Here is a 17,102-nt window from a genome sequence, read left to right as displayed (position 1 = left end):
CCAGTGCAGGACCTGATGCTGGGCTGGATCTCACAACTGTGAGATCATGACCTGAGCCAAAATCAGGAGTCAGACAACCAACTGAGACACCCAGGTGCCCCAGAAATACCCTTTTTACTAGGAACATGAAAGAGTGGAAATTTGTACTCTAAATCTGTACCACATATGTCTGTGGAGTTTGTATTAACATTGTCCTGATAATGCTGGGAACCCAATTTGAGAAATCTATAAATTGGTAATACCTGTCCTGTTTTGGCTGAGAAAATTTGAATTGCTATAGCTCAGGGTGATAATAGGGTTCCCACCAGAGATACTCCCACTGAAGATGAGCTCTCAATCAAAGATTACAAAGAATTTAAGCAAACCACCGAGAAGCCAGCCCTAATTATTAGAAATAGTGGTTCTAACAAACTTTAAGATAAGCTTAAAGTGTAAAGGAATGTTTATAAACCATATGTATCAGTTAGCTAATTGCTGCAGTTTAAATTCCCCCAAAGCCTAATAGCGAAAAGAACTATTTTATTGCTTACAAGTCTAAAGTTTAGATAGGGGGTTCGTAGGGACAGCTAGGAGTGAATTAGTCTGGGATGCTCTCGCATGCCTGGCAGTTGGTACTGGTGGCTGGGCTAATGGGGATATTGGACCACGTTTCTCTTATCATCCAGCAGACTAACCGGGCATCTTCACATGGTGATCACAAGGATCCCAAGAGCAGCAAAGACAGAAGCCTCAGTGCTTCTCACGTGTCTGCCTGCATCATTTTTCTGTGGTCTTATGGCCAATGTCAGGTATAAAGCCACCTCCTGAATCAGTAGAGGGGGGTACTGCCAAAACCAAAAACTACCAAAAAATTAAAAAAGGAATATCTTGTGACCATTTAAGAAAAAGGGCACCTGTTGGGATGAGCACTGGGTGTTGTATAGAGATCAATTTGACAATAAATTTCATATAAAACAAATAATAAAAAAAATTAAAATTCTACCATACGTTAAGACAAAACAAAATAGTGTGTCAAAAGGGAAGAAAAAGCAGGCAAGATGAGCCAGCTAGAAAGTTTAAAAATAAAAAAAGTTACTGAAATAGTGGATAGATGAATGGCAGCTTAAATACATTTTAAAAATGAATTGGTGAATTGGAAGATAGATTTGAAGTTCTATCTTGACCCATAATGTATATCAGAGAGATAGAAAGAGGAAGAAATTATGGAAGAAGTCGAGATTTAGAGAACAGCAAAAGAAAGTCGAACGAGAAAAAACTGAAATTTCTCAGCTGGAGGGTATAGCATGAGGTAAAAAAGAGAACCATAAATGGAAGTCACTGGAACACTAATCTTTAAGGGTCAGGTGGAGATAGCCCCACCCCACTTGTAAGCCCAGTAATGGCAGGGGCCATACTTCCTTATTCACATCTTCAGTTTCCATCCCTGACGGTTGATAGGTGCTCAGTACATGTTGAATGAGTAATGGGATGGAGCAGCCAGAAATGTGAGAATAAAACCAGAAGGCCGGGAGTCCTAGTAGCTAGAGAAGGAGAGAAGTCAGATGCTTCAGAAAAAAAACAAGAGGAGGACTGAAAAGTGGATTTAGAAACAAAGGTGTCACTCACTGGTGACTTTCGGGAGTGCTATGTCAGTGCTAGAGAAGGACAGTGGAGAGAGAATCTTAGGGAAGGTGAGAGGAGAGGCACTTGGAGGGAGGGAGGTCCCTCCCCCCCAGTCATTTGTTTTCGTGTGTTGATGGGAGAACATTGGAAATCCGGTATTTAAGGGAGGAGGCTTAGGAAGAGCTGAAAGAAAGGGAGTGAGGATTAAGACAAGAAAAGCATTTCTAGTGAATAGTCAAGGTCCCTGTGGAAGTGAAAGAGATGAGACCCAGGACAAGATTTCCCCTTGGAAAGGGGATGAGATGTTTTCCTCAGAAACTGGGAAGAACAGTGCAGAAGATCCATTTGGAATCTGGAAAAGGCAGCACAGATGTGTATCATTTGTAGGCCAAGGTGGACTGACCAGAGAGTCAAGAACCTGATGCTTTGGGCACCTTACTGGCGTGGGCCCCTTTGAGTGCTAGGAGTTACCAGGATTTGTAATGTCCTGAGGGGAGAGGGGATGCCAGATTGTGGTCCAGAAACATTTTTCCACAAGCATTTCTGACAAATTGCCTCATGAAATCTCAGAAGAAAGGTATCAAAATTTCTAAGACTTCAGTCATTTGTTATCATATCTTTTCTCATTCTAAATAGCTTTTATTTTAGAACCTAATTTGGCATTTGTGATTTTGTGTTCTTTTTTTTTTTTTTTTTTTTTAAAGAACTTCCCCACCTCCTTCCTCCCCAGGTGAATAAATGTTAAGCCCTTCATTACCTGGATCTGTCCTTGCTTATAGGTAAGGGGGCAGAAGTTGAGGAAGTTTGTAGTTTTAACTTTCTCAGTGAAATAAGAGACCATTTGAGAAGGACAGAGGTAGGGAGGAGGCTTCGCAGGGAATGTGGGTCATTTAGAGCAGTCGTTGTGGGGACGAAGAGAGAACGGATTAGGGACAGCAGAAACGATTCTGAGAGCCCGCTCCCAATTTGTCTTATTCTCCCCAAACCACTCTCCCCCACTCCACCCCATTTTGGCTGTCCACTTGTAGAAAGAACACATGTTTTCAGATTAGGGTTGCAGGCTACCAGAAAGAGGAGAGGTCTAGCACTGTTGAGGGAGGAGGCAGAGAGTAATGTACCACGGGGTCAAGGCGGGGTGGGGAGAGAAGCACAGCCACAGGACAGGCTGCTCACTCCCAGATGAGGGAGGGATGGGAGGTTAGTTGGGGCTGGAGAGCAGAGAAATCAAGACTCAGAGAGTTGAGAGAGAGTCAGAAATGAAGCGGTTTATAGTGGAGACAGCTGCCAGGGCCAGTAAAGTCACCTGAGGAAACGCAGAAGGAAATAAGAGGACGACATACATTTCCAGTAGACTCCAATTTATTCCCAGGATTTAGTAGAAGGGAAGCCTGCTGGGGGAAGCGGGGAGGTATGTGTAAGTTAACAATATAAAGCTTTTTAGGCCAGAGAAGTAATAGCAAAGAGCGTTTGTGTAATGTTTTATAGTTGACTGCTTTCCTAGTGTCAAGATTGAAAGAAGCAATAGGTATTATTGCTCTATGTTTTTGTTTTACTCAAGTTGTTATGTAGTAATTAAAATACAAATCTGTACACAAGCTCAAAGTAGTTTACATTGCCTTCTGCCCTGGCTTCACGAACATCTACTTCATTGCAGCCTTTATATCATCTTTACCATTATCCTTATGTCTCATGGAGAAGTAGTAGCAACCCGTTAAAAAGGTGAGAAAATACGAAACAATGACCTTTAAAGCAGTGACCTTTACGAGTTTACCTTTTGCCTAAATCAGTTGGCTTAATCATCAGTTGATGTACTGGAATTATGAGAAAAAATAAAGTTTTATTTTGTGTTATCTCTAATGGATATTTCTTACATATACACACCAAGTAATTTCCCCCTTATCACTATAAAGCTGCTAGAACTTCTATGTTCAACCAAAGGACCTTTTCTCACATGAGTCCCTGAAGGCACTTTCCTTTCTTTTCCTTTATAGCAATCACAAAAGAAGAGCAGTCTTGTCCAAAAGCAATCTGATAATGATTCCAGAATACTGAGTTGTTCTAGAAACTATTGCATCATATTTCAATCATCTTTACTCAGTTGATGAAGTAGTTGAGTGACAGTTCTCCTTCTCTGATAGGATGCCAACAGCTAACAAAGGATTTTAAACTGTGTTGGGTACCATCCTGAAGTAGCTAGAGAAAAGCAGAATGCTTGCAAAGGTTCTAAGTATGTCTTCCATTCAGAGCACTTTTCATTTCTCTAGGGCCTTTGGTCATCATAGGTAAATATAAATATCTTTATCCGTATGCATATATATATATATTTTAACAGACATTGAAAAAATTTTGAATTCATATATCGACATTCTGATTAATAATCTGTATTTTCTTGCTTCCTACGAATCATTGTTCACAGTTGGACTCAGTTTGAAGAATAGTCAAAGTACTACCAAAGTATTATTCTAGTATATCTTTTTTAAGAATGAAATTTCTTTTTTAATTGAAAAGTTTTTTTCCTGGTCTTGAAAAACCGAAGTCTGTAGGCAGTCCAACTGTGATTGTGGCGTGTTCTTATAGTCAAATGTTTTAAATTAGCTGTCAAGTTAAATATGTTATCATTGTTCTAAACACACAGAATGTCCCTGGCTGCTTATTGTATCATCTGTTGCAGAAGAATAGGAGCCTCAACTCCTCCTCCCCAAAGCACCACGTACTGGAGAGACATCAGTGAGTACAGTTTCAACAACAGCATTTCATATGGAAACAGTGATAGAATTATGGCTGAATTCCCCAGGGGGTTCACGAAAAGTTATTTAATCCACGGTAAATCTCACATTTGTTTCTGTATTTTCTATACCAATGGTGCACCCCAAATCTGTGGGCCCAGAGCCATGCCATGCATATTCCTTTCTCTTGAGAATCTTTTTCCTCCCCTATGTTTCCTGTCAAATTCATGCTCATCTTTTCAAAGTCGAGTATCACCACATTCTCACTCAGCAGTAAGTTTCTGCAAAAACAAGTGCCAGACACATGTACTGCGTTCTGGGAATTCAGCGGTGAGCCAAGAAGATAGTGTACTTGCCCTATGGGAGGTTAGGGTCTAGTGCTGATTTAGTATCTTTATTTGTAAATCTTTATTTACCTGTTTATTACTAACCTTTATTTGTAAAAGAGAAGATAGGCCTAGATCATCTTTCATTCATTTGGCAAATTATTTATTTACCATTTACTCTATGCCAAGTACTATTCTAGGCCCTTAGGATACAATATGGATTGAGACAAAGTCCTGTTTTCAGGGAGCTTCTGTTTGCTCTATAAGATAGATCTTTTTTGGGGGGGGGGGATGGGGATAGGTCCTTTTCATCTAGAAAAGTTCTGTGATTCTGTTTTTTTTTTTTTTTTTTTAAGTTTATTTTCAGAGACAGTGAGTGGGGGAGGGGCAGAGAGAGAGAGAGAGAGAGAGAGAGAGAGAGAAAGAGAGGGAAAGAATCCCAAGCAGGCTCCACACTGTCAGCCCGGAGCCCGACGCGGGGCTCAAACTCACGAACCACAAGATCATGACCTGGGCTGAAATCAAAAGTCGGACACCTAACCGCCTGAGCCACCCAGGTGCCCTGTGATTGTGTATTTTAAACATAAAAAGAGGGTGGGGAAAGAAAAGGGAGCTTTTTCTCTCATCATTTCTAAAGGACAAACTCAAGAGTAGTGAATTAACTTTAGGATAGGAGAAAAGGCTGTGAGACTGTATTCTGTTCCCAGGGCCTAGTGAAAAAGAAACATAGCAAGTGGTAGCAGTAGAGAAAGCAGAGAGTGGCTCCCAGGGCCTCCAGGGTGAGCGTGGAGGGAAGGCAGTCCAGGAAGCCATCTTGGAAAGAAAAACATCCTAGAGGAGCTGCACAGTCAGGAAGCTTTGTCTCAGCTTTGGATCTCATCCCTGCAGACCTGGAACTGTCTCCTTCCCGGTTCTGGAACCACTACTCAGGTCTTAGAGTTTGGGAGGAATGTCCATCTTCCATGCCTGATGCCTAGAGAAGTCAGTTGAGGAGAGTTCCTTATCCCTCAGTAGGGAGGGGAAATATGTTGTCAGCAGCCTAAGCGGAGAGTCTGACAAAGGGCCACCTCTACACATCCAATAAATTAAAGATTACGTAGGTTTTGTGGACTGGTGGCAGACCCTAACCATCTTGGGTAATGCATCAGTTAAGGTTGTGTTCAGTGCATGTAACAGAAGCTTGACTACAGTGGCTTCAATTAGTAAAGTTTTCATTTTTCTTACCTAACAGTCAAAACAGAGACTGTTTAGAGCAGGAATTGCAGTTTAGCAATCCTCCTATCTTCCTGCTCCGTTATCTTTATTGTCCTCATGGTCACAAGATGGTTGCTGAATCTCTAGACATCCAGAAAGCAGAAAGGCCAAAAGTCATCTTATGAAACCTTGTCTCTGTATTTGGAGAGGAGGGATCTCTACTTACGGACTTGCATTTATATCTGATTGGCTGTAACCGTGTTGCATAGCCAGCCCTAGCTGCCAGAGTCAGGAATTCAAATATTTTTAGATAGTAATCAGGTTGTACAGTACGGATTAAGGGGCTTGTGTGCATCAGATAGACAACTATCTGTGTTTTCCACTAGGAGTTCTTTTTTACATTAAAAAAATATTTTTGTAAGTAAACTTGAAGAATGTAACCATTATTTTTAATCGGGTTATGTACATATGGCACTTACCCAGCAACTATAACATAATTACTTTGGGAAAAGTCACTTTGTGTCCTTATGTCACAAGCATAATCCCTTCAATATAGCCCTAGTAGTGATAGAACTCTCCCCATCCTTCTATTTTACTGGTTGTGAACTAAAAGGAGTCAGAAGGCAAGTTAGCTTCATGGCTGTCGCATTCAGTGGGAGCACTGTAGGCCTGGCATTATCAGTAGTGGAGCAGGTCTAGGGTCTCTGATTTGCTGGGAATGACAGAATAAGAGATACAAGAAGGGGAGAATAGTGTGAAATGAGAAGGAGTATGAAATGCAGATTATATTTTTTTACCCAGTGTTTTTTGGTTCGTCTGCATCTGGGGTTAGGAAGCCTTGTGTTGGTAGTAACTGATCATGTTCATGGAAGAATAGCAATGACTTCTTATCCAATTGTATAATATAAGGAGAGACACTTGCCTATTTCCTGTCACATTTTAAAAATGAAACTCATCCCATTGACTTTTTTCCTTTCTTTTTGAAGGAAATATAATAAAGTTTACTGGATCACTTATTTTAGGGTAAGTATCAACTGTTAATTGGCTTCTTTATACTACTATTTGAAATCTCAGTGGAAGTGATTTCCAGGTAGCATAGGGTGGCAAATACAGTACAGATTTTGGAATTAGGTGGATTAACCACTGGTTCGACCCCTTCAGTGTTGTCTCGATTCAGTTACTTTACTTTCTGAGGAGTGCCTTATCTTGGATCCAAGGGTATGGGAGGCATTCTACCCACCAGGCATTGTTGCTCTGGGGAGAGCACTTGACACGCATACAGAGCAGGTGCTGGTTAATTAGCTCTCGTGCACCTAAAATCACATCTCGTGTTGAGTTCTAAAGTGGGTAAAAAAGGTGAAAATTGACGGTAGCCAGAATAATTTTTGAAAACCCTTTAAGTCACCATAGAGCTCTCGTGAAAGGAAATTGAGGCTGAACTGAGAAAACCAACAGATTGACATCTTCCATCTCATGCTCTTCAGAGGCACATGCTTAATGAATGGAGCGACTTTCCTTCCTTTTTTGGGGGGAAAGGGGGGTGTATATGTTAATATATGTCTAATACAATTCTCTATTTGTTAATACTACTTTTTTTTTAATGTTTTTATTTATTTTTGAAGGAGAGACAGACAGAACATGAGTGGGGGAGGAGCAGAGAGAGAGAGGGAGACACAGAATTTGAAGCAGGCTCCAGGCTCTACGCTGTCAGCACAGAGCCCGACGCAGGGCTCAACCTCACGAACTGTGAGATCATGACCCGAGCCGAAGTCGGATGCTTAACCGACTGAGCCACCCAGGCGCCCTGCTATACTACTCTTTTTTCACTGTTATATATGAGATCATATAGATATATATACACACACATATACAACTCTTAGGTGCTAAAACTATAAAGGAGGCATATTTGGCCTTTTATTCAAATACATACATTTCTCCATGACCCCAATGTAAGGCAAAAGACAGATGATTTTTCTCTTTGAATCATTCCAGGCAAAAGATAAATGTAATACACTTTGTCTATTTTGCAATTATTTCGCAGGAATATAGTGAAAATTAATCACATAGTTTCTAGTAAAGAATTTTGTCTTTCATGGAAAGCATGATAAAAATACTGAATGCATTTGCTCTTTTTGGGTGCTCAGATAGTTCCCCAAGAGAGGAGAGGATTCTTCAGGACCGTCTATTTCTCTGGTGCTGGCCAGTGTCTGGCCTTTCTGTCTTGCCTGCTTTAACTTTAGGGTGGAAACCAAAGATCAGAAGAATGCTTACTATAACCGATGTTATGAAGCCCTGAGTCCAGACAGTACAGCCTTTGTGTCTGGATTTAGGGAGCGTGTAGGTCAGTCTGATCAGGCAAAAACCCCTTTATTTCCTTCATTTTGGGTACATAACAAAGAACGTTGTATTTCACATTTAAAAATTGACTTTAGGAGACTTTAACTTGACTTGAGGCTCTTAGGAAAGGAGAAACTTTCATATGCTGGTTGTGGGAGTACAGATCGGTTTATCTTTTTGGAAAAACAGTTTGACAATATCTAATAAAGGTGAATAGTATATATGTAGTCAGAAAGTCTGTAATTCTACTTCTAGATGAGTATCTTAAAGGAACAAATCCACATGTGTTACAGTGTAAATGTGTAAGATGTGTAACAGGATTGTTTGTAATAGACTCAAGCTAGAAATTCCCTGTATGCCCATCTGTGATAGAATGGGTAAGTTGTATACCCATACAATGGCTGCATCACAGACCATAGGAAAATACAAACGCACAAACTACTGATACATGCAACACCAGGAATGAATCTCACAAACAAGAAGCTGAGCAAAAGAATACGTAACAGTGTGATTCCATTCCTATGAAGTCTGCAGACAGACAAAACTAAGCTCTGTTGTTTAAGGATACGTGTATAGATGGCAAGCTATAAAGAGAAACAAGGACATTATTATAATAAAAGTCAAAATGATAATTAGCTATAGAGATGAGAGAGTGGGTCAGAATCAGGAAGGGACGCACTGTGGGCTTCTGAGGTACTGTTAATGTTCTGCTTTTTGCCTGGATATTGTAATTATTATTATTCATTAAAATGAATAATAATTCATTTATTATAATGCATTATAATAATTATTCATGAATAATATATACATTTATATATGTGTACATAAATATAGTGTATATTATATGCATACTACTATATATATATATTCTATTTCCCAATAAAAAATGAAAAAGTCCGCTGCAAAAAGCTTAATAATATACTGGCTCACTCAACAGTGTATATATTGAGGGAACTTCTGTTTATTACGGGGTGCAAATTGATGGTGTGTATAAAACTTTTTGTTCAAAACACGTTTTATCTCACTCAGTGTTTACTAAGTACTATTTTCCCATCCTATTTTGGGAAATTCTGCCCTTTTACCTTTTTTCACCACTTATAGGAAATAGTCTTCTCAATCTACTGGTTCAGGAGCTGGGCTGTTGTACAGGTTGGGCCATTCAGTTTATGTGATACTCAATAATCTGATGAGCTCCATAACCAATATAATTCTGTTATTCTGTCATGTAAAAAAAAAAAGTGACTTTTATGTTACATTTACATCATGTATTTATGATGAATTTCTTGTTTCTTTTTAAGCGGTTCTTTATTTCTTACATATGAAGTTCTGGCTCTGAAGAAGTCTTTGACATTAGATACTCAAGTAGTAGAAAGAGAAAAAATGAAGTCATACATATATTTGCACACAGTTTCTTTAGATAAAAGAGAAAATTATGGTAAGTTTATGGTAAAGTAATCCCATTTTTGTGAAAAATGGAAGCTAGTTATTAAATTTTAAGATGAGTGTTTAAAACACAATATTAACAAGATAGGTTCAGCTGATTCTAAGAATCACCAAATCCTGTAAGAAACCACATTCCTAAAGATTAATGGAAGGCCAGATTTTTGACTTCCAAATTTAATTTGGTTTGCAATTCTTCTGTAACTAAATGACATGAAGACGAGCTGGCTATTTTAGTCTAACCTTGGAATTCCACACCGTAGTGAAGGTCATCATTTCAGAGGTTGGCCCTCAGTTTGGCAAGTATAAAAATATGATTTTTGTTACTTAGATATATTTCTGCTTTAAGGAATTTATTCATGCAAACTAAAATCATCTCATGGATTCATAAATGTGAATACCAACTTATTAACAGAGGGCAAAAAATCTGTCACAGAGGCTGGAAAACCTGTCTTTATTAGTCAGAACATTCCTGTTCTCCATATTTAGGTCACATGGAAACCTAATTAGTAACCAGACAGTTGTTTGGTGAACATGAAATTTTAGAGCAGAGGCATACATATCTTTTCATCAAGATATGGGTAGCCTGGTGAGTCACTACACTTGACTTACAGCTGCCTGTTCCTACATTGTTGGCCAGAATAATCATGCCTGGTAGTACATTATGTTCCCTGAGTGGGACAGGTTCTGGTTTTCCCTGTCTGTAGCTGTCTGTGTCACCACTCTGTCCTGTTTGTATTTATTATTATCTCACCTGATGTGTTACAATTTCAATTACACAGATAATTTTTATAGTTTACAATTTATCTGTATCACAAAGATAAATCTCATTAAGGTATCCCCAGATTTCAGTTTGAGAAGGGCTGTTGTTAAGGGACATTTTCCTGAATGTAGTTAAACCTATGTTGCATGTGAGGATTTTTGTTAGCTTTAGTTAGATAGTGTTTTTGTTTTTGTTTAGTTTTTTACTTTTTTCCTGACTTGGAGAGAAGTCTTATTTTGGAATCTAGTGTTCTGTGTTTGCATAATGGTTTTAGTTGTTTTGATAGTTATAATGAAAGAGAAAAATGCTATTTTATGTTTTTCAAAAAATTTGTAGCTTATATATTTCTCTTTGAAGTATTAGAGCATAGGATTAAGCATATATACTTGGTTTTATCTAAATTTGTAATCATTTTAGGAATCACTTACCAGGCAAGAAAAGAGCTTCACAAAGCAGTAAGAAAAGTTTTGGCAACATCAGCCAAGATACTGCGGGGCCCATTTGCCGGTAGGTACCAAATATTTAACTTGGAATCTTTATCAGTATCTGAAAGTCATTTGGTGATCAACTTGAGATCTTTTTTCCCCATCTCTTATACTGACATTTATTATAGACATGGAAGGTTGAGTGACATTATTCTCTTGGGCTCTATTTAATTTTAAGGGCTTGATGGACAGTTTTCTTCCTTCCACTTTGTGGATGTTTTGTTGTTAGATAGCTGTAGGGGAATATTGAGACTAAATATATCCTTTTCTCTTGGTGAGTGTTTCAAAATTTTAAATTTGTTAGAAAATCACTCCCATGCTTTCTGATCATGAGAAATTGCATCAATAATGTAGATTTTACAATCAAGCAAATCTACACTGTGGAGTTAGCTATGAAAGAGCTTACTCAATCTCTTTACAAAGTTGGCATCATGAAAAAGGTGAGAACATTTTTAAGAATTAAAAGATACTAGAGGTGCCTGGGTACCTCAGTGAGTCAAGTCTGACTCTTGGTTTCGGCTCAGGTTATGAGCTGACGGTTTGTAGGTTCGAGCCCCGTGTTGGGCTCTGCGCTGGCAGCATGGAGCCTGCTTGAGATTCTGCCTCCCTCTTTCTCTGCCCCTCCCTTGCTCGCTCACTCGCAAAATAAATAAATATTTTTTAAAAAATAATTAAAAGATACTAAAGAGACTTAATCAAATCCCGGTTTTTAAAAAACAGCTCTGAAGACATTTTGGGGACACTTGGAGAAATTCGAATATGGCGATAGGCTGGATTTTAGACGGTTTTGGAAGATTTTTGTTTTAGTGTTCTTGGGTGTTATAATGGCATCGTGAGTATATAGGAGAATGCAGGCTTAGTAGGAGATCGGGTTGACTGAGAAAGGGTGAAATGTTACGTCTGCAGCTTCCTTTCACATGGTTTAGAAAAAAATACACACACGTGCATCTAAAGTAAATATGGCAAAATAACAAAATTGATTAAATATAGTTGTGGTAAACATATGGATGTGAGTGTATTTGATTCTATATGTTTGATATAGAAAAGTTTTTAAGGAAAAAGAACAAGAGACCACTTTGTGAAAGCAACATAGTATATAAAACAAAAGGACCTAATAACATACATAATAAATATAACAAAATACTATGGCAGAACTGAGAACAACCCTGACAGTCATTATCAATACCTGGAAATGGATTTTACTCCGTTATTGTGGATTTCAAATCCTTGCAAACTACCATCTTAAATAAGCGAGGGAACACAATGTTTTAACTGTTCACACTGTTTACGTGGTCTTGTTCTTTTTTCTTTCCACAAAGACACTTTTAGTACCATCGATGTGGAGGATCATGAATGTGCTGTGTGGCTGCTCCTGAGGAAGAGCCAGTCGGGGGACCGGACGGCGCGATTGCAGGCCGTACAGGAGATGTCGGAGACCCACCACTGGCACGGTAATGAGCCCCTCTGTGCACCTGCCCCGCCACCAGCTCGTGCCTGACCTCTGGTATAAAGGGAAAGAAAGGAGATGCTAGGAAAGGAAAATAATTCAGCATACCTTAATATATACAAAAATTATTTGCAAAAGTTTTTGAAAGAAACTCCGGTGATAGAGAAAGTAGGAAGCCTGCTGGCCTGGTAGCCGGATAAGGTTGGTTAAGAACAGCCTCAAAACTGGGGAAGATCTATCTATTTGTGTAACTTTCTACCAGAATGAAGTTTTGCTTGATTAGAGAAACTCTTGGTACCGATTAGCTATAGCCTAATGTTGTATTTGGATCTTCTTTTAGTTCCTGTTTAATGACATACTTTAATCACTCGCTGTACCATACAGTTATATTTGCTTTCACTTTGACAATCTGCTTGGCTCCAATACTAATAATTGGCTAAATGTACCTGATTTGTGTGTGTGTATTTTTAAAGGAAGATTTAAAATATTTACTTGTATTTAACAACTGCATCTTCTGCAGTATAAGTACATAAGCAAGAGTTTAGATCTGCTCTGATTACAGTGACTAAAGTGTACTTTTTTAGTAGAGTTATCTTATAAAAAGGGGTAAATAAAAAAGAATAATGTTATGGGTGCCTGGGTGGCTCAGTAGGTTAAATGTCCAACTTCAGTTCAGTTCATCAATTTGAGCCCCACTTCGGACCCAGTGCTATCAGACATATCCTCTGTCTCCGTCTCTCTCTGCCCCTCCCACACACTCTTTCTCTCTGTCAAAAATAAGTTAATTAAAACAATTAAATAAAAAATAATGTTTTCAAAGAAAAGTGTCAGAATAAGATATCTGCCTCTATACATCCTAATTAATTGATTGGTGGGTATAATTTTAATAACGTACAATGTAAACTTACTTTGAAGACTTAGAATAGAAATCTTTAAGAAAAAAATCTACCTTCCAGGATTCCATTTCAGATTTACTATATCAGAAAAATCAGAGTTGGAGCCCTAGCATGTAGGTTTTGGAAAAGTTCCCCACTTGATCTTGAAGAACTCACCCATTATTAAAAATAATGTCTGCTTCAGGGTTGCAGTTTTGTTTACAATACATAGCTCAGTCCATTTTGCCTGCTGTAACACAATACCATAGACTGGGTGGCTTATAAACAATAGAAATTTATTTCTTAAAGTTCTGTAGGCTGGAAAATATAAGATCAGAGGGCCAGCAGATTGGTGTCTGGTGAGGGTGTGCTTCCTGGTTCATAGATGACCAGCTTTTCACTGTGTCCTCACGGGGCGGAGGAGACAAAGGATCTCTCTGGGTCTCTTTTGTAAGGGCAGTAATCCCAGTCATGAGGGCTCCCAAAAGACTTCACACCTCCAAATACCATGACATGGGGGCTTAGGTTTCCATGTATGTATCAGGGGAGGGGGGACACAAACATTCAGGGCAATACATAAAGGATGGAGTGGTGAAATCATGAAGACTAAAACAAAGTACCACCATCTGGAACCTCACATTATTCATGGACATCATGTAATGCCAAAGCACCATCCCGTATCAGGGACAGTAGATCTCAATGCAACCTCAGGTTTTTTGAGTAGTGAGCAAAACAGTTTTTAAACACTAGAATTATTACAAAAAAAAAGTTAAATTGGTTCTGACCTATCGATTTTCACATTTAAGGTTCAGTTCTTCAAAAGGTTAGTTAGATTGTGATATGCCTACATATATGTTGAGGAGAATTGTGAGGTCAGTCTTGGAAATGTTGGACATCTGACTTACTGGTATTGTAAAGGCAGTTGACATTGTGAACAGAGACTTGGAAAATTTTGAATCATAAACTTGTAGTTTAAAAATTAAATTGTTTATTTAATTCTTGAAACAGCTATAAGCCAACTTGGGTGCTAACAACATACTTTTACAATAGATTACCAGTATAGGATAATTGCTCAAGCCTGTGATCTGAGAACTCTTATCGGTTTGGCACGAAGCAAAGAGAGTGATCTTCGTTTTTTCCTGCCACCACCTCCTTTGCCATCTTTAAATGAAGTAAGTAAATAAAATAATCCAGTGAGTGAAAAATAAATTAACATATCACATCTTCACTCTGAAGGGTGCAGAGTAACCTTTCAAAAAGTAGTTTGAAAAAAAAACAAAAACCCACCAGTTTGTTGTCTACTTTTCACAAGCAGGTGAACTAGATATAAACCTGAAATTGTAGTTTTTATACCAAGATTTCCTGGTTTATCAGGAGATGTTGTTTCTCTTGTGTTATTTTCCCTTTTGGGTATTGGAAGTCTCTAGACACCAGATGGTAACTTCATAGCCTATTAACATCGATGAGTTGGTCACTTGTTCTAATATTGCTGTAGATCAGTTTTTCTCAGCCACAACACTCCTAACATTTTGAGATGAATAATTCTTTGTTGTTGAAGATTGTTCTGTACATTATAGGGTGTCTAGCTGCATCCCTGGCATCTACTCATTGGATGCCAGTAGCATCCCCAAAGCTGTAACAACCAAAACTGAAGATATTGCTAAATGTTTCCTGGGGCTCAAAACAGCCCCTGGAAAACCACCACATGTAGATACTAATGTATCACTTTGCATAGATATTTACTAACCACTACATGTAGATATCAATGTAGTACTCCTCATAGTTGTTAAATACTAACCACTAATAGGTATTAGAGTGTGCTTCTTGAGCAGCTTTTCTAGGCCTTCCTAGAAAATGAAAATCAGAAAACTTGCAATCAGTTGTTGAAAATTAGAAAAATTAATATGCTAAATGTAAGTTATTAGAGAAAATGACTAATGAGTTCTGGATTTTAGAAGCAAGAGCATAATAGGAGAATAAAGAGTATAACAGTCCATTTTAAATCGAGAGCTAAACTGTGCAGTTTTTGGACTGAGGTAGCAGACACGGAAGTCCAGAACTCAAAGTTAAGTGATGCTCATTTACCTGGGTGGGTGATGGCGTTTCAAGACTAAAAGCACCAATTTATCTCTGCTCTTTTGTTTTGTTTTGTTTTGATTCTTTGGGTACTTTTGTTGTACTCTGTTGTTGAGCTTAACTATGGGGCATTGTTTCTCCTTTTATTCCAGGATACTTGCATTGAAGAAGAGCTCAGACAGTTGCTGGCTTCTTTACCTCAAACGGAGCTAGATGAGTGTATCCAGTATTTCACATCTTTAGCTCTGAGTGAAAGCAGTCAAAGTCTAGCTGCTCAGAAGGTTAGCTCATTTATTCATTGAGTAAATATTTTGGAGTGCCCGCCCACCCTTTCTAGGATCCGGGGCCAGCATTCAGAACCCTAGAAGAGTCGTCTGTCCAGGAACAGAATAAACATGGTGATTCCTGGTTGTATTCCAGGCACTGGGCCAGGTGTTAGAGATGGTGGGGAGACATGTAAATAAACAAAGTCCCAGAGTGTGTAAGAGAGATACAGGTTACTTCCAGAGCCTTTCACTGTGCTTAAGAGGTCGTTTAAGGCTTCATGGAGGTGCCTCTGAAGTTAAATCTTAAAGAATAAATAGATAGTAATTTACAAGGTTTTAAATATCACCTATATGCTCCTAATGCCTAAAGTGATTTCTCTACTCTTACGTTCTAACTCAGGCTCTGGATTTGAATATTCAACTTCCTGCTTGATGTCTTTGCTCGGATGTCTAATCCAAGTCCCAAACTCAGCACGTTCAGCCCACCGTCTCTCCACAAGCTCTTCTTCCTCCTCTACTTCCATTTCAGTAAATGGGGCAGCATACAGGTCGTTGCTTAAGCTAACGGCTAGGAATTCTTTTTAAAAATTTTTTTTTTTTCAACGTTTATTTATTTTTGGGACAGAGAGAGACAGAGCATGAACGGGGGAGGGGCAGAGAGAGAGGGAGACACAGAATCGGAAACAGGCTCCAGGCTCTGAGCCATCAGCCCAGAGCCCAACGCGGGGCTCGAACCCACGGACCGCGAGATCGTGACCTGGCTGAAGTCGGACGCTTAACCGACTGCGCCACCCAGGCGCCCCACGGCTAGGAATTCTTGTTGATTCCTTCCTTCCATGTTCAGCCAGTCTGTGGTTCCTGAAAGCTGTCCCTTCACATATAGCTTGAGTCCATTTGTCTCACTGTCTGCAGTGTAGCCACCTTCTCCTGGCCACCGTCATCTCTTTCTCAGACTGTCCTGTTCTTTCATCTTGACTTCTGTTCTTGCTTTCATTTTTTAAATAATTTTAGAATCTCTTTCAGTCTCCTATTATTTTAAGTTCATTGAGGTGTTAATTCCTGTCTGTGGTGGCATCAACTCTTATGTTGGATTGTGGATTAATATGGGTCATGTGTTTTTACCGTGAGCTTGTCTTTAGCTGAGTGGATCATTTTCTGTGTGAGTCCCAAGCACCCTGGATTGTAAATCTGTCCCCGCAGAGCAGTTTTTGTGTTTGGCCCTGTTGGATACCCCAGGAGGTTCACTGTCACTGGACTAGTTTGATATGAATTCCCCGGTTTGGGATTCCTGTGGCACATAGGAAGTATAAATTCAGATACATCTGTAGAGGGCTTAGTGTTGGGGTTAATTTCTCATCCACAGCCCCAAACAGAAACAGGCTTCCATAGGCTGGTGAGTAGGGTTTTTAGGCTCTCTTGGAGGAGGCAAACTTTCAGGGCTCTGCCTTTCTAAAGGGATCCCAGATCTAGTTCCCACTGAATGTGACATCCAAAACCACATCACTTGCACTGAACGAGGAAAATCCCATCTGAGGAGCCTGCAGGCATCTTACCTCGGCAGTCCT

General features: G+C 39.2%; 1 protein-coding gene across 3 annotated transcripts in view; it reads left to right on the top strand.

Annotated features, from left to right (window-relative positions):
• Positions 1-17,102, top strand: part of SERAC1 (serine active site containing 1) — a 66,516-nt gene that overhangs the window by 12,313 nt on the left and 37,101 nt on the right. For 2 of the 3 annotated variants that reach the window (XM_045500160.1, XM_045500161.1), the window contains 7 exons: positions 4,238-4,329; positions 6,835-6,871; positions 9,484-9,620; positions 10,806-10,895; positions 12,193-12,324; positions 14,246-14,367; positions 15,424-15,552. In XM_045500160.1, the coding sequence (XP_045356116.1) occupies positions 4,239-4,329; positions 6,835-6,871; positions 9,484-9,620; positions 10,806-10,895; positions 12,193-12,324; positions 14,246-14,367; positions 15,424-15,552 (738 nt within the window). In that variant the 5' untranslated portion in view covers position 4,238. The remainder of the gene's footprint in view (positions 1-4,237; positions 4,330-6,834; positions 6,872-9,483; positions 9,621-10,805; positions 10,896-12,192; positions 12,325-14,245; positions 14,368-15,423; positions 15,553-17,102) is intronic. The other variant, XM_045500162.1, reaches the window with a different exon arrangement.

This window comes from Leopardus geoffroyi, chromosome B2, assembly GCF_018350155.1.
Source record: "Leopardus geoffroyi isolate Oge1 chromosome B2, O.geoffroyi_Oge1_pat1.0, whole genome shotgun sequence".
Taxonomy (NCBI): Eukaryota; Metazoa; Chordata; class Mammalia; order Carnivora; family Felidae; genus Leopardus; species Leopardus geoffroyi.
Note: the sequence above shows the minus strand (reverse complement) of the source record. Positions and strands in the feature narration are given on the sequence as shown.